Source organism: Vulpes vulpes, chromosome 2 (assembly GCF_048418805.1).
Source record: "Vulpes vulpes isolate BD-2025 chromosome 2, VulVul3, whole genome shotgun sequence".
In the NCBI taxonomy this organism is placed as follows: Eukaryota; Metazoa; Chordata; class Mammalia; order Carnivora; family Canidae; genus Vulpes; species Vulpes vulpes.
In genome coordinates, this window is record NC_132781.1 from 57,992,514 (window position 1) to 58,016,314 (window position 23,801).

At 36.9% G+C, this 23,801-nt stretch overlaps 2 protein-coding genes across 19 annotated transcripts in view; both read left to right on the forward strand.

Annotated features, from left to right (window-relative positions):
• SCAI (suppressor of cancer cell invasion) overlaps positions 1-13,422 on the forward strand; it is a 154,278-nt gene extending 140,856 nt beyond the window's left edge. For all 4 annotated transcript variants that reach the window (XR_011999849.1, XR_011999851.1, XM_026009290.2 and 1 more), the window contains one exon: positions 13,072-13,422. Coding sequence is in view for 2 of the 4 variants with exons in the window: in XM_026009290.2 (XP_025865075.1) it covers positions 13,072-13,218 (147 nt within the window). In the remaining 2 variants the exon portion in view is untranslated. The remainder of the gene's footprint in view (positions 1-13,071) is intronic.
• Positions 13,374-23,801, forward strand: part of GOLGA1 (golgin A1) — a 58,719-nt gene continuing 48,291 nt past the window's right edge. For 2 of the 15 annotated variants that reach the window (XM_072748626.1, XM_072748620.1), the window contains exon 1: positions 23,013-23,230. The gene's annotated coding sequence lies outside the window, so the exon portion shown is untranslated. Of the gene's footprint in view, positions 14,487-22,893; positions 23,591-23,801 lie in introns of those variants that run through there. The other 13 variants (XM_072748628.1, XM_072748630.1, XM_072748617.1 and 10 more) reach the window with 11 other exon arrangements.

Genomic DNA, 23,801 nt, shown 5'->3' on the forward strand with positions numbered 1-23,801 from the left:
TTTTACCATTATAGGTATTTAGGAGTCGTGTATTATATTTTATTAAATATACCGTATAAATAAAATTTGAATAGATCCAATACAGTGTTTACAAATGATTATGTAATGTATAAAGATGACCCATACAAGGCATATCTGAATACTTAGCACCCAATTTAAGAAGTAGAACATTTTTGGGCAGCCCTGGTGGCTCAGTGGTTTAGCGCTGCCTTCAGCCCAGGGCCTGATCCTGGGGATCCAGGATCGAGTCCCACGTCAGGTTCCCTGCATGGAGCCTGCTTCTCCGTCTGCCTGTGTCTCTGCCTCTCTCTCTATGTGTGTGTCTCTCATGAATAAATAAAATCTTAAAAAAAAAAAAAAAAAGTAGAACATTTTCATTACCTTTTAGTCCCTCACAGATCCTGTCTTTCAAATGAAATTAAAATCCTGAATTTTATAATTATCATTCATTTTCTTTATAGCTTTGCCACATGTATTTATTTGTATTCTTACACAACATGTTGATGGATCTATATTATATGTATTCTTCTATGGCCTGCTTTTTTTTTTCCACCTACAATTATATTCCTGAGATTGAGCCAAGTTGATGACAACTGTAGCTTTTATTCATCTGTTTTCACTGCACTCTAGGATTCCATTGTTTGGGGTACCTGGGTGGCTCAGGCAGTTAAGCATCTACCTTTGGCTCAGGTCATGATCTCAGGGTCCTGGGATGGAGCCCAGCATCAGGCTCCCTGCTCAGTGGGGAGCCTACTTCTTCCTCTGCCCGTCTCCCTGCTCCTGCTCTCTTTCTCTCTCAAATAAATAAAATCTTTAAAAAAAAGAAAGTTTAAAAAAAAAAAAAAAGTTTCCATTGTTTGACTATTTATCAAAAATTTCTGGGATCCTTGGGTGGCGCAGCGGTTTAGCGCCTGTCTTTGGCCCGGGGCGCAGTCCTGGACACCCAGGATCGAATCCCACATCAGGCTCCCGGTGCATGGAGCCCGCTTCTCCCTCTGCCTATGTCTCTGCCTCTCTCTCTCTCTCTGTGTGACTATCATAAATAAATAAAAATTAAAAAAAAAAAAGATCTTACTAAATATATTTCAAAAAAATTTCTTGTCCATTCTACTGATAATGGAAATTTAGATTTTCAGTTTTTTATTATTATAAACAATACAACTGTGATATCTTCTATCAGTTACGTGGTACACATGTATAAAATTTTTTATGGGGAATATATGTAAAAATGGAATGTGAGGTCAGATTATCAAAGCATCTTCAACTTTCCTAGGTTTTACAAAGTGGTTATATTAATTTACACTCACTAGTGGTGTGTAAGAGTTACTCTTGCTCTAATCCTCACCAGCACTTGTTGCAGTCTTACTTTATATCGTGTGACTCTAATGTGTATACAGTGATGTCCATTGTGGTTTTGATGTTTATTTCTGGGATTGCTTTTAGATTGAGCAACTTTTCATGTCTTATTCTGTGCTTCTGTTTGTGAAGAGTGTGTTCAAATCTTTTGTCCATTCTGCTCTTAAGTGGTTTGTTTTTTTCTGTGAATTCATATAACCACATAAAACTGTTTACTGAGGTCTTAAAAATTTTAGACATTATATTTTTCATTTCTGTAAGTAACATTTGGTTCTTTTTCGAATATGCCTGAACATTTTTTTAAAAGATTTCATTTATTTATTTGAGGGCAGGGGGAGCAGATGGAAGGGGAAAGGGAAAGAATCTCCAGCAGATGGTGCCCTGAGCATGACCCAGAGGTCATGACCTGAGCTGAAACCAAGAGTCAGTTGCTTAACCAAATGAGCTACCCAGGCACCCCTATGCCTGCACATTTATAAGTCTCTTGCAACTTTTAGTTTAAAAATATAATATTTTTTCCATTTTATGTTAATTTTAAATATTAAAAAATTGAACAGTGAATATCCATATATACTCAAGCTAGATTCTGCAGCTAACATTTTGATTTATTTGCTTTGGTATATTTGTCCATATCCATTTCCTCTTTCCATTCATCAGTTTATCTCATTTTTGTGATGCATTTTGAAATAAATGATGGGCATCAATAGACTTTACCCCTCAAACTTCACCATGCATATAAATAATGCACATACACACTTCTTTTTTTATTTTTTTATTATTTTTTTATTTTTTATTTTTTTAAAGATTTATTTATTTATGATAGACATAGAGAGAGAGAGAGAGAGAGAGAGAGAGAGGCAAAGACACAGGAGGAGGGAGAAGCAGGCTGCATGCCGGGAGCCCGACGCAGGACTCAATTCCGGGACTCCAGGATCGTGCCCTGGGCCAAAGGCAGGCGCCAAACCGCTGAGCCACCCAGGGATCCCCCACACTTCTTTTTTTTAATGTAAAGTTCATATACAGTGAAGTGCACAAAACTAACATGTGCCATTAGGTGAGTTTTGACAAATACATTCACATGTGAACTCAAAGCAATCAAGTTTTACAACATAACATCATTCCAGAAAATTCTCTCTACACCCTTTCCCAGTTAGTCCAGTGCCCATTACCCCAGAGGCGATGCTATTTTTATTTTTTTCACTATAGCTTGATTTCACTTATTTATGAAGTAGCTCATTCCTCTTTATTACTAAATAGTAGTCCATTGCCTGAATATACCAGAGTTTATTTAGGCTTTCTCCTTTTGATGAACACCTGGACAGTTTTAACTTTTTGACTACTATAAATAAAGTGGCTGCGCACATTCTTGTACAAGTCTGCTCAGACATATGTTTTGTATTTTCTTGGTCATAGGGTAGGTATGTGTTTAGTTTTATTTGAAGCTTCCAGACTTTTTCTCAGAGTATTTGTACCATTTTATGTTTCCAGCAACCGTGTATAAAAGTTTCTCTATATCCTTGCCAACATTTGATGTTGTCAGTCTTAAATTTCAACCATTTTTGTGAATTATTTTTTAAAGATTTTATGTATTTCAGGGCAGCCTAGGTGGCTCAGCAGTTTAGTGCCGCCTTCAGCCCAGGGTGTGATCCTGGAGACCCAGGATCAAGTCCCACGTCAGGCTCCCTGCATGGAGCCTGCTTCTCCCTCTGCCTGTGTCTCTGGCTCTCTCTCTCTGTGTCTCTCATGAATAAACAAACAAACAAATAAATAAATAGGGCAGCCCGGGTGGCTTAGCGGTTTAGCGCCGCCTTCAGTCCAGGGCATGATCCTGGGCTCCCTGCATGGAGCCTGTTTCTCCCTATGCCTGTGTGTCTGCCTCTTTCTCTCTGTCTCTCATGAGTAAATAAATAAAATCTTAAAAAAAAAATTAAATAAGTAAATAAATAAATATCTTAAAAAAAAGATTTTATGTATTTCAGAGAGCACACATGAGAAGGGGGAGGGATAGAGGGAGAAGCAGACTCCCCACTGAGCAGGGAACCCAACATGGGGCTCAGTCCCAGGACTCTGGGATCATGACCCGACCCAAGCCAACCTGAAGGCAGATGCCCAACTGACTGAGCTACCCAGGTACCTCGTTTTTGTGAACTTACAGTGGTATCTCATTGTAGTACAATGTGTATTTCAGGGAATAATGTGGACATCTTTTCATGTGCTTATCAGCTATATTTTATTGGATTCTATGGCTTGCCTTTCTCTTGAACAGTACCTTTTAAATTTTTGATGATGTTTTGGGATGCCTGGGTGACTCAGCAGTTGAACCTCTGCCTTTGGCTCAGGGCACAATCCCAGAGTCTCGGGATCGAATTCCACGTCAGGCTTCCTGCACAGAGCCTGCTTCTTGCTTCTCCCTTTGTGTATCTACCTCTCTCTATTTCTCTTGTGAATAAATAAATAAAATCTTTCTTAAAAAAAAATTATTTTTGATGAAGTTTCAGCTAACCAGTTTTTTTCTCTTGTGGTTTGTGTTTTATTCAAGAAATCTTCACCTATTCCAAAGTCACAAAATTTTTTTCAAGTTTTCTTCTAGGAGCTTTATAGCTTTAGCTTTTGTACATTCAGGTCTATGATACATTTTGAGTTATTTTTGTTTATAGTGTAAGATAAGGGTCAATAGTTTTTTCTTTCATATGGGTATGAAATTAGTATTACTGAAGTGATTATCCTTTTCTCATTGAATTACTTTTGTAATGTTTTTGAAAATCTGTCAATCATATACGTATAGAGATATTTCTGGACTCAGTTCTGTTCCAGTGTCCAGTGGCATTTTTCTCCAATACATTGATTATTCCAATTTTACAATAAGTCTTAAAATCCTGTAGTATGAGTCCTACTAAAATTTAAGTGTTTGGGTTATTCTAGACCCTTTGCATAATTATGTAAAATGTAGCATCAGCTTCACATTTTGATTGATATTGCATCTAATCTATGTAACCAATCTGTGGATAATTATAATAATATTGAGTCTTCCAATCAATGACTATGATGTGTATTTCCACGTTTATTTAGGTCTTCAGTGTCTCTCAGTAATGTTTTGTGGCTCTCATCATATATATTTTATATGTATCTTAATAAATTTATTCCACAGTATTTCAAGTTCAGAAATGCATTATAAATAGAATTGTATTTTTTATTTCATTTTCCAATCATGTGTTGCTAATACACAGAAATACTGGTGTTTTTTATTTTTATTTTTTTTATATTGGTGTTTTTTAAATTGACCTTGTTTCCTTGCACTCTTGCAAGGAAATTGAAATATTAGTTCTATTTGCTTTTTTATACATTCCTTAATATTTTGTAGATATATTATCCTGTCATTTTCAAACAAAAATAGTTTTACTTCTTTCTTTCCCATCTGTATGCCTTTTATTTTGGTAGAGTTTTGTTTGTTTGTTTTTTGCTTTTGTGCTTTATTTCAAAGTTAGGTCTTCTGGTAAAACATTGAATAGAAGTAGTAAGAGTAGATATCCTTGCCTTGTTCCGGATTTTCAGGGAAAATTACTTAGTGCTTTACCATAGATTAGATGTTAATTGTTGGTTTTTCATAGATCTCCTGTTTCAGGTTGATTGAGCTCCCTTCCATTCCTAATGTGCTGAGATATTTTTTGATCAGGAATAGTTATAGGAGAGTGTTGAATACTTTTTCTTCATTAATTGATCTAATACATATTCTGTTAACATGGTGAATAGCATTGGTTGATTTTTCTAACACTTAAGTTCAACCTTAAATATCTCGGTTAATCGTATTTTGTGGTCGCTTATTATCCTTTTGCATTTCTGGGTTCAATTTGCTAGTATTTCCTTATGGATCTTTGCATCTTTTGTTATGAATGAGTACAGGACTTAGTTTTCTATTTTTGCAATGTCTCTGTGTGGTTTTGTTATCAGGGTATTACTGACTTCATAAATAGAGTTGGATATGTTTCATTCTTTTCTATTTCTTAAAGTTTCTTTAGGATTGGTATTATTTCTTCATTGAAAGGTTGATAGTATTCACCAGTGAAGCCATCTAGACCTGCAGTTTTCCTTTATGGAAGGTTTTAAATTATAAATTCAATTTCAGAGGCTTTTCATGTTTTCTTGTTTCAGAGGCTTTTCATATTTTTCTTTCTTTTTTTTTTTTATAGATTTATTTATTTATGATAGACATAGAGAGAGAGAGAGAGGCAGAGACACAGGAGGAGGGAGAAGCAGGCTCCATGCCGGGAGCCTGATGTGGGACTCGATCCCGGGACTCCAGGATCGCGCCCCGGGCCAAAGGCAGGTGCTAAACCGCTGAGCCACCCAGGGATCCCCTGTTTTCTGTTTTTCTTAGTCAATTTTGATTGTGTCTTACAAGTTCATTTATTTAATTTATAATATTGTTTATAATATTCCATTATCCTAAAAACAAAACAAAACAAAAAAAATATTCCATTATCCTTTAAATCCATATAGGCTCTCTAGTAATTTTATGCCTTATATGGGTAATATTTCCTGTCTTGTTTTTTGCTTTTTCAGTCTAGCTAAAAGTTTATTAATCTTAGTGATCTTTCCAAATGAACAACTTTTGCTTTTTTTTTTATAAGAATATAGTACATAATACATATACATATGCATATACATATACATATAAAATGTGTTAATCAGCTCTCTATGTTATCAGTAAGGCTTTCCAGTCAACAGTAGGCTCTTAGTTAATTTTGGGGAGTCGAAAGTTATGTATGGATCCTTTTTATTTTTTTAAGATTTTATTTTTAAATAATCTCTACACTCAACGTGGGGCTCAGACTTACAGTCCCAAGATCAAGAGTCACATGCTCCACTAAGTCAGCCAGGCGCCCAATATGTAGACGTTCAACTATGCTGGGGCTGGCACTCCAAACCCCTCTCCCCTGCATTGTTCAAAGGTCAACTGTACTTTGATTTTTTAAAAAAGATTATTTATTTATTTATTCATGAGAGACACAGAGAGAAAGAGGCAGAGACACAGGCAGAGGGAGAAGCAGGCTTCATGCAGGGAGCCCGACGTGGGACTCGATCCCTGGACTCCAGGATCACGCCCTGGACCGAAGGCAGGCACTAAACCACTGAGCCACCCAGGGATCCCCTGTACTTTGATTTTAATTTGCTCTTTTAACTTCTATATTTTTAAACTTAGACCTAACAACTTTTTTCTCTTCTAATATAAGCACTTACCTTTTAAGCACTGCCTTAGTTGTATGATTTAAATAATTTTAAATTTATTTAAGATTCTTTCTCTCTCTCTCTCCCCCTCTGCCCCTTGCTGACCTCACGCTTTCTCCCTCTCCCTCTCTCTCTGTAAAAAAAAAAAAAAAAAAAAAGAGGAGTTATGGATAAATGTCAGTTTGTTCAATTTGTTACTGAACTCTTTTAAGCAGTGTTCTTTAAGTCTTCTGTATTCTTACTGATTTTCTATCTGTTTGCTCTATCCCTGACAGAGGAGTATTTAAACCTATAATTATCATTGTAAATTGGTTAGTTTCTCATTTCAGTTCTGTTTTTTCTTTACACATTTTGAAGCTGTTATCAAGTTCATACATTACTTAAAGTTGTTTTATCTTTTCGTTGAAATTACCCATTCATTTATGAAATGTCTGCTATGCATGGCAATATTCTTTGATCTGCAGTCTATTTGGTTGCTGTTTTCTTCTGGTTTGTGTTTTCATGGCAAATCTTTCTTCATCCTTTCACTTTTTACCTATGGCTCTCTTTATATTTAAAGTAGATGTCAAAAAATAAATAAATAAAGTAGATGTCTTGGGGCACCTGGTTGGGTCAGTCGGATAAGCATCTGCCTTCGGCTCAGGACATTGATCCCAGAGTTCTGGAATCAAGCACTGTGTGGGGCTTTCTGCCCAGGGGGAAATCGGCTTCTCCATCTCCTTCTGCTGCTCCCTCCGCTCATGCCCCCCCCCCCAAACAAATAAACAAAATCTCTTAAAAATTAGAAAAAAAAAAGTGGATTTCTTTTCAATAGCATTAGTTGTGTACTACTTTTTTTTTCTATTTAGTTTGCCAATCTCATTTGATATTTTTAGTATCGAATTACTTATATTAAATGAAATTTTTAACATAGTTTGATTTAAATATACTATTATTTGTTATCTATTTGTCCTGGCAGTGGTTGTACTTTTATCTTTCTCTACTGCTTTCATCTTCAATTGAATTAACTGAGGTTTGGTTTTGTTTTAAAACTTTATTTTTTTACTTTTTATTTTTTATTATTTTTATTTTATTTATTTATTTATTTATTTATTTATTTATTTATTTATTTATTTATTTTTATGATGGTCACAGAGAGAGAGAGAGAGACAGAGAGAGAGAGAGAGAGGCAGAGACACAGGCAGAGGGAGAAGCAGGCTCCATGCACCGGGAGCCCATCATGGGATTCGATCCCGGGTCTGCAGGATCGCGCCCTGGGCCAAAGGCAGGCGCTAAACTGCTGCACCACCCAGGGATCCCCTTTACTTTTTAAAATTAAAAAAAAATTTTAAGATTTTATTTATTTGAGAGAGAGCACATATGTGCATGAGCAGAGGGAGGGGCAGAAGGAGAAGCAGATCCCTGCTGCCCCTGAGCAGGGAGCCTGATGAAGGGCTCAATCCTAGGACTCTGGGAACATGACCTGAGCCAAAGGCGGATGCTTAACCAACTGAGCCACCCAGGCTCCCCTCGAATTTTACTTAACAACACTATTGGGATGCCTGGGTGGCTCAGCGGCTGAGCATCTGCCTCTGGCTCAGGGCATGGTCCCAGGATCCTGGGATTGAGTCCCACATCAGGCTTTTGCACGGAGCCTGCTTCTCCCTCTGCCTATGTCTCTCTGCCTTTCTCTTTGTCTCATGAATTAATAAATAAAATCTTTTTTTTTTTAATTTTTATTTATTTATGATAGTCACAGAGAGAGAGAGAGAGAGGCAGAGACACAGGCAGAGGGAGAAGCAGGCTCCATGCACCGGGAGCCTGACGTGGGATTCGATCCTGGGTCTCCAGGATCGCGCCCTGGGCCAAAGGCAGGCGCCAAACCGCTGCGTCACCCAGGGATCCCAAATAAATAAAATCTTAAAAAAAAAAAACTACTATTGATTTACTTCTATCTGTTGTTTACCTTTTAATATAACTTCACATTTAATATAATTGTCTTCTAACAATATACTTCCATATTTTCCCTTCCAACCATGTACATTTGACTTTTATATATAAGTATATACTAAATGATACTTTGTGGTTAACATAGCATTAAACAATCAATGATCTTTTAAAAACTTTTTTTTTTAAACTTTTATTTATTTATGATAGTCACAGAGAGAGAGAGAGAGAGAGAGAGAGGCAGAGACATAGGCAGAGGGAGAAGAAGGCTCCATGCACGCGGAGCCCGATGTGGGACTCGATCCCGGGTCTCCAGGATCGCACCCTGGGCCAAAGGCAGGCGCTAAACCGCTGCGCCACCCAGGGATCCCTTAAAAACTTTTTTAAATGATAGGGTGCTGGGCAGCCCAGATGGCTCAGCGGTTTAGCGCCGCCTTCAGCCCAGGGCCTGATCCTGGAGACCCGGGATCGAGTCCCACGTCAGGCTCCCTGCATGGAGCCTGTTTCTCCCTCTGCCTGTGTCTCTGCCTCTCTCTCCCTCTTTCCCTCTCTCCCTCTCTCCCTCTCTCTCTCTCTCTCTCTCTCTCTCATAAATAAATAAATAAATAAAATCTTAAAAAAAAATGATAGGGTGCCTGAGTGGCTCATTTGGTTATGTGTCTGCCTTTGACTCAGGTCATGACCTCAGGGTCCTGGAATCAAGCCCTACATCAAGTTGCATGCTCAGTGGGAAGCCTGCTTCTCCCTCTCCCTCTGCACCTGCCACCTCTTGTGTTCTCTCTCTTGCTCTCTATCTCAAATAAAATCTTAAAAATTTTTTTTTTAGGATTTGGGATACAGAGGGAGAGAGGCACAGACACATGCAGAGGGAGAAAAGCAGGCTCCATGCAGGGAGCCCGACGTGGGACTGGATCCCAGGTCTCTAGGATCAGGCGCTGGGCTGAAGGTGGCGTTAAACCACTGAGCCACCCAGCTGCCCTAAAAAATATTTTTAAATGCGAAAAAATCAAATATATTTACCATTTCTGGCATTCCTTATTTCTTCCTGTATTTAATTTTCCGTCTGCTTTAATTTTTCTTCTATAGAATAGAATTTCCTTTATCATTTCTTATAATGCAAATCTGGTGGTGCTTAATTCTTTCAATATTTATTTCTCTGAAACAGTCTTTATTTCATTCTGATTTTTTTTTTTGAATCATAGTTTATTTAGGAATATGTTCTTTTGTATCTAAATATTTGAGTTAGGGCAGCCCTGGTGGCTCAGTGGTTGAGCGTCTGCCTTCAGCCCAGGGCGTGGTCCTGGAGACCCGGAATCGGGTTCTGCGTCAGGCTGCCTGCGTGGAGCCTGCTTCTCCCTCTGCCTGTCTCTCTCTCTCTCTCTCTCTGTGTGTGTGTGTGTCTCATGAATAAATAAATAAAATCGTTTTAAAAATATATATATATATATATATATTTGAGTTATTGGGGCACGTGGGACGTTCAGCCTGTTGAGTGTCCAACTCTTGATTTTTGGCTCAGGACATAATCTCAGGGTTGTGAGATCGAGCCACCCATTGGGCTCTGTGTTCTTCTCAGAGTCTGCTTAAAATTCTCTTCTCTCTCTCCATATGCTCCTCACTCCTCTCATATAATAAATATTTTTTAAAATAATAATAAACATTTGAGTTATCTTTATCTTACTAGTTTCTAAGTTAATTCCTTTGTGGTCAGATAATATACCTTGTATGGCTTGAGTCCTTTTAAGTTATTGAGACATGTTGTCTATCATGATAAATGTTCCATGGACACTTGTTTTAGACATATATGCTGCTACTATCATACCATCAGATGAAGAGTTCTATAAATGTCTGTTAGATCACCTTGGTTTATAATGTTGTTGATCATGGCTTTTAATCTTTACCGATTTTCAGAATCCTTACTCTATCACTTATTGCAATGTGTAGTGTGTCTTTTCATTTTTCTCTGGGTATTTTTAAGATTTTTCTCTTCATATTATTTCCTATAGTTTGATTATGATATACATTAATAAGGTTTTCTTTCTTTCTTTCTCTTTTTAATTGGGGTTCATTGATCATCCTGGATCTATAGAATAATTTTGGAATATTTTGGAATACTTTTGGCCATTTTTGTTCAAGTATTTTTCTTCATTCTCTCCGGAACATAGTTCCATGCATATTAGACAGTCTTTTTTTTTTTTTTTTTTTTTTTAAGATTTTATTCATCCATTCATGAGAGACACACAGAGAGAGGCAGAGACACAGTCAGAGGGAGAAGCAGGCCTCTGCAGGGAGCCCGATGTGGGACTCCATCCCGGGTCTCCAGGATCACGCCCTGGGCCAAAGGCAGGCGCCAAACCACTGAGCCACCCAGGCATCCCTAGACAGTCTGTTGTTAACCTGCACATCGCTTCATGTGCTGTTCATTTTTCTAAAGTCTTTTTCTTTCTTTCTGTTTTGGTTTCTATTGCTGTGTCTTCAAGTTCACTGACGTTTACTTGCACAGTGTCTAATATGCTGTTAATCCTATCCAGTCAGTTTTTCATTTAAGGAATTATATTCTCATCTCTAGAAATTCTTTTTGGTTCTTTTAATATTTTCCATTTCCCTCCTCATTATGGTTTCCTTTCTGCTCTTGAATGTATATGTAAGAGCTAAAATCCTTGTCTGCTAATACTATATTCTCTATCATTTATAAGTTTGTTTTTATGATTTTTCCTACTGATTAGGGCTCTTGTATTCCTAATTTATTTTTGTATGTCTATTAATTTTCTCTTAGAATATGTGCATCGTGAATTTTATGATGTTGAATTCTGGACTTTGTTGTCTTTCTTTAAAGAATATTAGACTTTATTGTAGCAGGAGTTAAATCAACTTGCAAATACCTTTGACCTTCTTATGGCTTATTTTTAAGCTTTTCAAGGATAGCTTTAGAGTAGTGTTAGCATACAGATGTAGGTTTATTTTGGCCCAATACTAAAAGGCATAATTTTTCGGGGGTCTCTTTCATGTCCCCTATTTCAAAAGATGGGTATTCTCCACTCTAGGAAGTGTTTGGTCAGAGCTCAGACATGTCTTAGCTCTGTGTGAGCTGAGAGAATTGTTCACCTCCAGATAGTCCCCCAGTAACTTGATTTTGGGTTTTTTTTCTTTTTTCAGGGGTATTGAACAGCTCTTTTTTGTCTCTCCTCATCGTATTTAGTGTGGCAAAACAAAAATTTAGTCTTTATAATTGTAATGAGTAGCACCTACAGGCTAAAGGAAGTTAGAAGTGATATTTGAATATATGAACTATCATGTGAGACGCATAGAAGAGTTATAACTTATTTCTCCAGGAAATTTTAAATGAGTAATAAAAATATAGTCTATAGAAATTATTAGGGGGCACCTGGGTGGCTCAGTTGGTTAAGCAACTGCCTTCAGCTCAGCTCGTGATCCTAGGGTCCTGGGATTGAGCTCCACTTTGGGCTCCCTGCTCAGTGGGGAGCCTGTTTCTCCCTCTCCTTCTGCTATTCCCCCTCCTTGTTCCACCCCCCCCAAATAAAATCTTGTTAAAAAAGGAAAGAAATTACCAAATAAAGAAGAATTTCCAAGTGAGAATACTTGATTTTTGAAATTGTCTCTTTCTTTGGCATCTATATAATTACAGGTGATTTTCCCTTTTTTATTATTCCTTTTCTGTTTTTTTTCCTGATATTTCTTCTCCCTTTTTAAAGATTCTTTTTTTTTTCACTCTGTTTGCTATTATTCTTAGAAAACTTACCATTTTCATGATTTTAATATTTATCACCATGCAGATTATATCCATCTTTACATATACTGCTCAAACCTGTCTTCTGAGATACAGACCTGAATTTTCAAATTCCTATTGAGGGGCAGTTCTATTTGTTTACCCTATTTCTTCAATAAAATATACCTAAAACTTGAAGCTTTATACTTTCTCCAAATAATTTTCTCTTCTCTTTTTCTCTTGAATGGCTCCCAGCTCTTCTCTCTTCTCTTATGTCATCTGTTCCTAAAATATTACAGTCATCTTTGAAACCTCCCTGTCCTATAATTAATTGCCAAGGCTCATTAATTTGACTTTTTCAGTGCTTCTCATGTCTTTCCTCTCATTTTAATTTCTGCTGCAACATCTATTTATTCATTCATTTAGTAAGTACTTGTTGAAATCCTATCTATGCTAGGACTTTTCCCATAATAAATAGGAGTTATATGATCTTTATAATATAGCAGAGTACTCAGAAATATTAGGACCCAATAAATACTTGTGAAATAACTCACTGAATGAATATATTAGGTTGAACCTTATGAGACTAATTTTTTAAGGTTAGAGCAGTCAGATGTTAGCAATCTCCTATGTTCAACAAGTACACTACTATTAACAATCATACTAATATTCAGAGAAATACATATTAAGTTATTCCTAATACTATTAATGCTAACAGTAGTATTTTTTTTTTGGAGGTCCCACCGAGATTTGAATAACAGTAGTATTATTAATGCTTTATATAATCTCTTTCATTAAACTACAAAACTTGACTTTTTCTCTTCTTTACCTACCAGGAAACACGAAATTATCCAGAATCATACCCACAACTGCCAAGGGATGAAACAGTGGAGAACCCTCATCTCCAGAAGCACATTCTGGAATTAGCGTCCATTCTGGATGTTCGAAATGTGTTCCTTGAGAGTACCATAGATGACTATTAAAACAAAAACCCTCTGGTTGAAAAATTTTTCATTTGCCACAGATTTTACATGGTGCAGTTTTCTAATGTGATGACAGACATAGTGGTGTTACTTAGTTTTAATTTTTTAATTTAAGGCCACCATTTTAAAAAACTGAAAAAATTGTTCAAACTTTTAGGGTAACTGTTTTAAAATACAGTCTTTCAAGTCTTTTGAAAAACTCAATCTTGGAATTTTTACTTTTTAGTTTTGAGGTATGGCTGTTTACCTCCAACATCTATCCCTGCATACAAATAGTCAATGTTCTCACCCTCAAAAGAGTAAATCATTTATTTTTATATAATGAGGATAATCCAACTCTTATACTTGGACCTTAAATGTATGGATTTAGAAAATATATTGTTGTTCACAAAAATGAAACTAGCCAGCATGGACTATTAAAGATCAAGAACAGTCTTTCCATAATATTTCTTTTCATTCCAACTTAGTAGGTAGACAAATGTGTGATTCTTTGAAACATACATAATCAAGACAGTTTTTGAAATCATTTAATTTATTAAATACTGTCATAATTTCAGAAACTGTAGAGGATTGATTTGCATCAGAGAGTTAAATCTTTGATTGGAGTCTTAAGATGATAAATACCATTTGGAATGTGTGAGCCCTGTGTTATCATGAGATATGCTGGCATATTTTGCTTTCTTTGTAATGGGAATGCTGGGGAAAAAAAAGACTTTTAAGTATTTCAGTCAAAAAAATCAGATTGTTGGTTTCATAATACAATGTTTCCACAAGGAATTCTACTTAAACTCTTAATTCATGATATCAAGTTTAAAGACTATCCAGATTGAAGGCTGTGGCATATAGTACAGAGGTTATAATGTTTTTGCCTAGTTCACATTTATGAGACTTCAAAGTCAGAGATCTTATTTTAGTTGGGGGTAACTGAATTGTTATTTAACCTAAAATGGAAGCAACTTTTGCATTGACAATTTGGAAATAAGATTTTTTACAATACCTTATCTTTAATATTTTATATTCATGCACAAGTTTTTTATTATTTTAAGTAGGACTCGGTATATAATGTAAAGTTTTTTTGTGTTTTTCTTCTCTGTCATCCCCTTCATAATTTCATAAGTATTAGTGATAATGTTTTGGGTTTTTTTTTTCCCCCCTTCTTTTGACTCCACAGCATTCAAGTTCAGAAATCTATGAACCAAAAGCCTAATTTCTACCTAATTTGCTGTACAGGCTCACATTCTACCTCTGGCAGTCCCAGGGGAAATAAGGTGATTGCTTTTGGTGTCTCTTTCCTATGTCCTTAGGGAAATTTTACTGTAATATTTTTAACTTGGTTTTCATTTCGGGCATAGGGAATTATTTGGGTCTGAGTTATTCATATGCCTGTTCCAGTTTGCTGATTTTTCATCTAAAGTCTTGAAATTATTTTTCTTGGGTTTAGGGGACTTCATGGCATTTTATTCATTTCTTTTTCATTATTTTTGTTTGTTCTTTTAAACATTATTTCAGAAAGCTTTAGAAAACTTATCCAGGAGGGAGATTTCCTTTGCCTAGTGGGTTATCTTTTTTTTTTTTTTTTATAAGATAAAGACTGCTTTTCCGTTTTTTAGTACCTTTATAAACTTCATAGCTTTCCTTTCATAATGGTGTTCGCCTGGATTACAGTAATAGGCTGACCCCCTTGTTTCAGTTCCCCTGAAGTTGTGTGCCAGTAATGTACCTGACATCATGTATTTTCCTCTCTTCTGATGCTTAAAATAATATCCTCCTGAGCTTTATTCTCACCTGCTTAGCATTAAGAACACTGGTCTGAAAACTAGGAGACCTGAGTTCTAATCCTGGCTTTGCCGGTAACTAGCTTTATGCCCTTTGACAAGTGTCTTCATGTTTCTGTTTTATAGTATTTTCATCTGTAAAATGATGGCATTAGCCCAAGATTCCATCCGGTTCTGTGGTTCTATAGTTGCAATCTTGATTCCAAAAGAATTTATTTCTCTCCCCCGCCACCTGGGAAATTGGTTTCCCTGAGTTTAGCATAGATATTTTCTTTCCTAAGTCATATTTAGCTTATTTTTGTTCACAAAAATATCTGGGTCTCAGTTATTGTAGAAGCTAACCTTGTGAAGAAATTAGAGCTTTTGTGATTAGAAACATATTTGTTCAAGAACAAAGGGTCTTAGAAATCACAATGAGGGTTTAGATGATGGCATTGTTCCTTGAGCCGATAGTAATTTCTTATTGGCAGTTAAAAATCTGAAGTGAGCCAAAGCAATCTTGAATCTTTAAGAAAAGAAAACTGTGGTAGAAAATTCTAAACCTTTGTTTCATTCATGCCTTCAAAAGAATGTGTACTGAACAACAGCTATACTCCAGATTTTGTTCTAGGCATTGGGAAGCAAATGAAATAGACTTAAAAATCCTTGTCTTCATGAAGCTTATATTTTAGTAGAAGGAGTCAGGCAATAAAAATAACTTATGTTAGAGAGTTGTTAGTTGTATGAAGAAAGTTTAGAACACAGTAAGGGAAATGTTTTGATTGTTTTTGGGTTAAAAAGAGTGTCTGAGTGATCAGGGTCAGCCTTATTGAGATTACATTTGTGCAAACACTTCTTTCTTCCTCTCTTTTTCTTTTTCTTTCTCTTCCTTCCTTCCTTTACTTTTTATTTATGTATCCTTTATATATGTAGCATTTAATGAACTGTCCTGTACCCCTCACCAAGCTTCTACATTTTAAGACATTACTTTAAGCAAGGACAAGCAATGTAAAAGGACAATCACTCATGGGTGTTGGCAAAGAATTTCTTTCAATGTATACTCACACCCCTTTATAAATATAAAAATATTAAGCCCCTTACTTATTTAATTTTAGAATTCGTAGAAATTTACACATTGGAACTAAGAACAAAACAGAGCAATGGAAAACAGCACTTCTTTGTTTTCAAATTGCACAAACTCCCCCTGGAGATTCTGATACAGTCTCTCACCTCCCTTAAGAATCACTGCAAACAAAACAAAGTAGAGGATTGCAAGAAGTCCCTTACATACAAGACAATGTTAAGCACAATGGAATTATTTTCTCTTTATCCATATATTTCTGAAGTGGGTAAAGCAGCTATTTCCCCTATTTCTCAGAAGGCTGAGACCCGAAAACACTAGGTTTACTCATAGTGGCAGAGCTAGAACTAAAACTCAAATCTCCTAACCACAGCCCAGTCTTTCTGGTAGCTCAGGTTGCTTTCTCTAATGAACAAGAAAGAAATAATTAGATATTTCTATTTTGGCACAAAAGGATAAGGTATTTTTTAAATATATCAAATAGCGAAACCAGAAAATCAGTCAGCCCTAGCAAATTTTTATTTAATAATTATGAAAAATCCCCAGTCGGACAATTTAGTGTTGATTCTAGCCAAGATATATTTTTTGTATCTGTGTGTGTGTTATTCTTCTAGGAAGTGGTGCTCTCGAAACCTCTCAAAGCACATAGAATTTACTGTACCCTTTATATTTTTACCAAGTTGAAATGTTTTGAAATTATAAAAGCAAAATGCAGGCTAGTCATGGCTGAAATTTTCCAAATACAGGATCTGGATTTTATTTTATTTCCTTACTTGTGGTTACTGCCCTTCATTTTCTTCTTGTAGTAGAATTCCCTGAAGCATATTAAGTGATAATTGTACTGAATTTCATTGAGGAAAAGGGAAAAGCATCCAGTCTGATTTAATCTGTCAATTTGTGGAGCTTTCTTTAGCATTCTTCTACAAATTTAATCTCTGACCTGTGAGACTTCAAAACTTCCTGTCTCTTAAAAGGGGTTTGAGCTCCGTTGAAAATCTTGTACTTAGTTATCCACTTGTAATCAGCCTGATACATAGAGAACATTCTGGACTGAAAATATATAGTAAGGTGCCAAGGTCAGCAAACTTGGCTACTGCCAGTGATTCAGAACCACCTCCCTACCCTAAGTGAGTAAAAAGGTTTGATATGAATATGAATGGTATGAATCTCCTGGTGATATTTTGGATGTATATGTTCTGTGTGTGTTTGAAGAGTATAAAGGGTATTTACACGGAGGGCTCTTTTGTTGACCTTATTTATTTGAAAATCTTATTTTATTTGTAATTGCATGTGTATATTTTTGTGATGCTAAATGCAATCTCTGTGTATACTTTTTTGTATATATGTACATATTTGTAAATATATTGTTATGCAATGATGCAGTATGTGTATATTATATACCCATACCCATTGTGGGCTGAATTTATTTAAGTTCTGTAAGGACATCATAGTGGCATTGTTCATGCTGCTGTAATTAGGTTGTGGCTGTATCTCATTCATGAGCCTCTATTTTGAGGGGCTTGTGTTTGGGTAAAATTGGCTATTTTGGAGTTGGAATTAGGATGAAAATCTTAACAGAAAGCAAGATGTTCTTAGCTTTAAAATCGCCTGCCAATTTCCATTTAAATGGATGATAAATTAGTGATATAAACCTGAAAGACCTTATTGTGTGAAACTGAGACACCAGCAGGTTCTTAAGCTCTGTTAGTCCTTTATTTTCTTGACCCATAGTTGGGGATTATTACTGAGTAGTATTTATATTGAGAATTAAGGGGCTGTGGAAAAAATTACTTTGATCACATTTCAAAATAGATAGGAAAATGTCCTTTAAATAGAGAAATTTGTTTGTAGTTGCAATGTCAATACCTGATACTAAATTTTAATTTGGGAAAAGTGTTTTCACTGATGTGTCTCATTTTATATCTGTCTCTGTGAGGCAGAAAACGGGGCATTAGCTAGGGGAAGGCTGTACCTAGGTGGGGTGGGATTTAATAAGGAACAGGAGATTATTAATCGTATATTTGCAGCAGCAGCTGTGATTAATTTAGTCGTCTCAGCATTTCAGACTATAGGTTTTTTTTTTTATTGGAGTTGCATATCAAAGATGAGTAGGCTCATCTGAGAAAATGGTTCCAGTGAATAAAATGCCTCCAGTTGTATTTCTTTGTCTCTATGAGACCACTTGTGTTCTGCAAATTGATATATTCACACATGAAATAGCAATTCTTAATATTTAGGTGCATGGCATGCTATAAAATCTGGGCCTCCAAACTTCTACCATAGATGATGGGTGGGGGAGGATATCCTCTTAGAGGATAGTAAATATGTGCAGTGCCAATGTGTGAACATGGAATATCACAGAGTATCAATGTTCAGTCTCTCCTATCTTCACCTGGCATGTGTATTTGCATGGACGAGTATAGGAGATCTTTAGTATACACTTGAATACATTCACCGCAAAAATTACGTAGAGGTTATTTTTGCATGATGAAATATAATTGCAAAACAACTGTTTACCCCATTATTTTTCAGATGATTACATCTGAGTGATACAATATTAAATTATCGTAAATAGAGGTGTTTGAGTCAGAAGTCGCTTTTACCACCCAACAAATGTCACGTTTGCCGCTTCATTTTATTTTTAATAAGGAGCCAACTATTCATAACACCTCTCAATTACTATTAAATTTAAAATAAAGCTATAATGGCCTTTTTTAATATTAAAATTTGGTAATGTACTATTTCTGAAAAATCAGTGAAAATGTGATATTCTTTTGTTATTGTAACTAAATCACTTACTGCAATTGGAGAGTAGCAGAGCAGATGTTATGCTGTTTAAAATTCATAGATCTGACTCAGGCTCAGTGTGGACATTAATTTGAGAAAGGAGTAGCAATAAGAAGTGCAGTAGAGAGATTGACATTGTGAATATGACCTCTGTTTCAAACAGATGTAAATACAATTACTTTGTAGTTAAGTAAGGTAAGAATTGCTTAGAAAACCAAGCCTATTCCCCCATTCTGTACTCTTAGACATTGATACTTTATTCCTATTCATGCAGCACCTCCTAGTCTTTTCTGGACACCGTGACCACTTTACCTTAAAAAAAAGAAAAAAAAAAAGGCAATTCATCTTCCTCAAAATAATATTTCAGGACACGGTATTACACGGTGTTCCAGCTTCACTGAATTTTTGGACAGAGACTTACTAAGCATGCCTTGTTTTAAGGAAAAATAATTGATGTGTGAATGGAATCAATCGCCTATTGAAGGGAAGGGTGTCAGGATAATGTAGTCGGACATACCCTTAAATTGGGTAAAGATAAGCATATTAAATTAAGTGTAACTGATTTGTTGGTGCCATAGAAATATTTCCTTTGGAAGTCTGTAAATATGAGATGTTTTCTTAAGCTAAAATTGGTATTTTTCACTTACTAGATTGGTGTAACTTTTGACAATTCCATTTCTGTGTAACACTGTTAATCACTGAAGCACCATTTTTTAATTTTAAAATGTTTTTGTTAATTTCTTTTGCATTTTCTTTAAAAGTTATTATCAAATCTAAGCAGTGTGGTTTTTTTAAAAAGATTATTTGAACAGTAGATTCAATTTTTTAATAATTTAAAGTATATTTTATTAATTCTGTACTCCAGATTCACTTAAGCCTAAATTTGGTCATAAAACATAGTACATATTAGGAATATTTTCCTATTTTGGTGAACATTTCCAGTCTATATCCTAAGACAATCATCTTTTTAGGTGTAGTATTGTTTATTGAGACATTGGTAATTTCAGGGTTCAGAGTTTTACTCTTCTAATAGGCTTATGGAATGAAAGTTAATTGAGTGATCCTATCATGTTCAGAATGAGATAGGGAATTACAGCTAGCCTTCATATAGGTTTGCAGTAAATGGTATTTAAACTTTTATATCACTAATATTATTTTCTCTTTTGAAGCTATTGTGAATATCCACTTGTCTATGATGAAAATTAAGATTTGTTAACATTAAAATTTGACCCATAAGTTTTCTCAAACATCAAATCACTATGATCAACCATTGTAAAATGTGAAATGATAATCCCAAAATAAATACTTCCAAACCATAGAAAAATAACCGCTGCATTATTAAAAATTTTATTCCTACCCTCCTTTGCAGGTTATGATTTTTCCTAATTTATATGTTGTGATGCATTTAAAATCTGCAGGAAAAAAATTGCTTAGAGTGTTTTAGGGACAATAAGAATTTTTATTATTTCCTGAAGAATGAGGGTTTTTTTTTTTTAAGTTCTTGGTTATCTTATAAAAAATAACTCTCGATGGTTCAGTAAAATATATTAGGGCTTCATGTTCATAGCTTTTTATAGTTATTGGATTACATTCCTTTTGCCACATAGACCATATGGCTAGTTCTCCAATGATTTGTTTGTTTTTAATAAACCTTGCTGTTCAACAATCAGAGTCTTATATTTTGGAGACTTCTTCCAGTTGAGGTAGACAGGACTTAAATATTAGGAAAGCCAGATACAGTGTCCTAACATTTTCACAGTATAACTTACAAGTGAAGGAAATTATCCAAATAGGTTATCTTCATTGTGTAGCACCAATATGAATAGTAATTCCATTAATTGTTGAATCATATGAAGCAGTTATAAATCATTTCTTACTTTGCTCTAAAAATTATTGTCATTTCAGGCCACATTTATTCTTTTCTCTGGGCAGTTTCCATAGTAAGGTTGAATATCCTTTTCTTTATTCAAATCATCACTAAAGGTTAAGCTAATCACATAGGAGTTAAAATAAGTTATGTTTGATCTTATTCCCTGGAAATAATGGTGAATCTCTTGTCTATATTATGGATATTAGGCATAAATGCACTTGTTTCAATCATAGCAGAACCATTTGGAGAATACAATTACTTGATTTTGTAGTGGTGTGAAATACTTTTTAAAAATTGTGCTCATCTGTAACTGAAATGTTATAGAATTGTAACACTATAGAGAATATAGAGTTATATTAATTAGCTCTCCTCAAGAGATTGAAGCACAATAATTTTCATGTAACAGTTCTTATCCAAGTGCTGCTAATCTTTGTGCAAATAATGAAGCTATATGGTTGCCTATCTAGCTATTCACAAATCACTGTAATCCTTGAGACGTAGTCTTGTTGCTCATTTGTACTAAATTTTGGGTATTGTGGGTTAATATTTTAGATCAAAATCTGTCAACTCAGCTCTGTGAGACAGCAAACCATTTGGATTCATTTTATGTTTTATATGTGTTATCAGTAGAATAAATTTTGAAGGGGCTATTTACTACCAATGACTAAAGGGGAAAATTATATTGTCAATGTCATTTGACTTGAACATTTGTGGTATTGTGAAAGTCTATTTGTTGTGTTTCTGAATTGCTTAAGCCATACATACTCCTAAGGATGTTTTCCTGTCGTGTTCCTTTTCAGCAGCCTTTTTCTGCTTTGTCTGTTATGGTTAATACTTCATAGATTTTAGAAACTGAGAAGTTACTGAAACATTTTATTTTCTTGAGTTCATCACTTTCAACTCTTGTATGATGTGTGATTTGTCATAAAGGATAGCAAGCCTTTCACTGAACTACTTCACTAAATGAATTTCATAGTAAACACTGTGATTCTGCAGAGTGGATTCAGTAGGCCCTTCTTTGCAACGTTTTTGTCTATTACAGTGCCTACCACCTTTAGGGCACTAATGGTAGAGGATGGAAAGTTGAACGTTTTGATGTTTATTGAATAACAAGATTACAGAAAATTTGATTTTTGTTGTCTGTATTGAAAACATTTTTGCATTGATAAATGTTCTCTAGGAATGTGACTACATTCATCAGGTGTGAACTCTTGTAAATGAATTTTGTATCTTGAATCCACGTGTATATTAAGTGTATCATCAATATAAAAATAAACATTATTTGCTTAACGTTTTTGGTACTTCTTCAGAATTGCTGACAACGTTAAGTGCTAAACTGTTAGGGTTTGCTTCTTCCAGATAATACCTCAGACACTTCCGACTCTTGGGGTCCTAGCTTCCATGCTTATTCTTCTAGTTGGTAAATTTCTTCTAAGTTCTAATCTTGGTGTTTTCCCTTTCCGTCTCGCCGTGGTCAAAAACTGTCATACTCAGAGGGAAGATTGGGAGGATGGGTGGAAGCTGCTGACCCTCTGGCTGTTTTTAAGTGCTGGGCAAGAACAAGAGTGACTTCAGTGCGGAATGTCTGACTTGGTTGGCACTGAAGGGTCCATAGACCCGATGTAGGCTAATTTGCAGTGTAACTTTGAACAAGGCAGTTTTACCTCTTTGGAGTTTGTTCGCCTATCACAAGTTGGAGGCCCATTAGTAGATTATGAATGTAGTGGAATGCCGTTAGCTTATTAATGAAATGCAGTATGTCGGAGTGCATTGTGTAAGGGTATGATTCTGGAAACTTCTTTCAGTGGTATATAATACTACGTGTGTCCTGAGTCGCGATATAAAACATAACCTGCAACGGGTCATAAGCATGAAAGTTAAAACTAGGCACAAAACGCGAAGACCTGGTTCTAGTTTCTGAAGCCACAGGCTTCTGTGAGGAGGGAGGCAGGGACTTGCGGTGATCACCTACTACTACACGGTGGGCAAGACAGCTGTGCAGGGTACACTGGGGTTGGGAAGCGGGAAGCGGAACGGAAACTCCCTCCGCTCGGCTCAGCCCGGGCCTTAGGGCTCTAAACCGCTCGACACGCTAGGCCCACCGCCACCAATAGGGTGCTTCTCCCTCTGCCACGAGGCTCCTCCCACTCCCCCGCTCCGCACCACCCCCTTTTAAAAAAATCAGCATAAAGGCTTTGGCCACCCAGTCATCGTCCACGGGTCGGGCCGCTGGCTGACGTGGCGGACCAGCCTTAGGTGGCGGTCAGCCTCGCGCCCGCGCCCTCCGGCGACTCCAAACCAACGCCGCCCCGACAAGCTCGCAGGCGACCGCGGCGACGGCGCGCGGGCGCATGCGCGCGGCAGATCCTCCCCCCGCTCAGCCACTTCCGGCGCGTTGGTGGAGGTGCGGTTCCGGGTCGCTGCTCTGCTCGCCGGCCGGCTGTGGGGGCTGGTGACGCGGGCCGGCGTTCGCGAGAGGTCCCGGAGGCGGGGCTCTGCCGGCTGCCTAGAGAGCGGCAGGTGCGCGGGCGGGGGCCGGAGATGCCAGCAGGCCCCTCTTTCTCTCGGTGGCCTAGGTCTGCCTCCAGAGCGGCCCGGACGGGGTTGCCCAAGACTCGAGGCGGGGGGCGGTACCAGGGTGCTGAAAGGGCGGGGGTGGGAGCAGAGGGGCTGTCCGGCCTGGGAGTCTGGAGCCTAGGGTTTCAGGATTCCCCCCTCCGCCCGCCCCCCGCGACCTTGGACAAGTCACACCTCTTTCCTGGGTCTCAGTTTCCTTGCTGTCAAATGGGAGAGACGCCGAGTCCCCCCCTTCTTTGACAGTCCAGACGCGGGCGGTTCAAGAGTGAGCCTGAGTGAGTGGGGTCCAGACTGCCGTGGCAGGTACCTGCCTAACCCTGGGCGTTAGCCAGTTTCTTTACCCAGTTTAGCCATTCTTTTTCTCAGCGACGTTCTTAGTGCGAGTCAGGGCTCTGACTAGACAGCCCGGGTCTGGCCAGGTAAACAAACAATGTGTGACTGTCAGAATCAACTGAGAAATACTGGCCCTAGGGGAAGCCGTAATTTCATTCAAGTTGTTTTTGCTTGGGGCTTC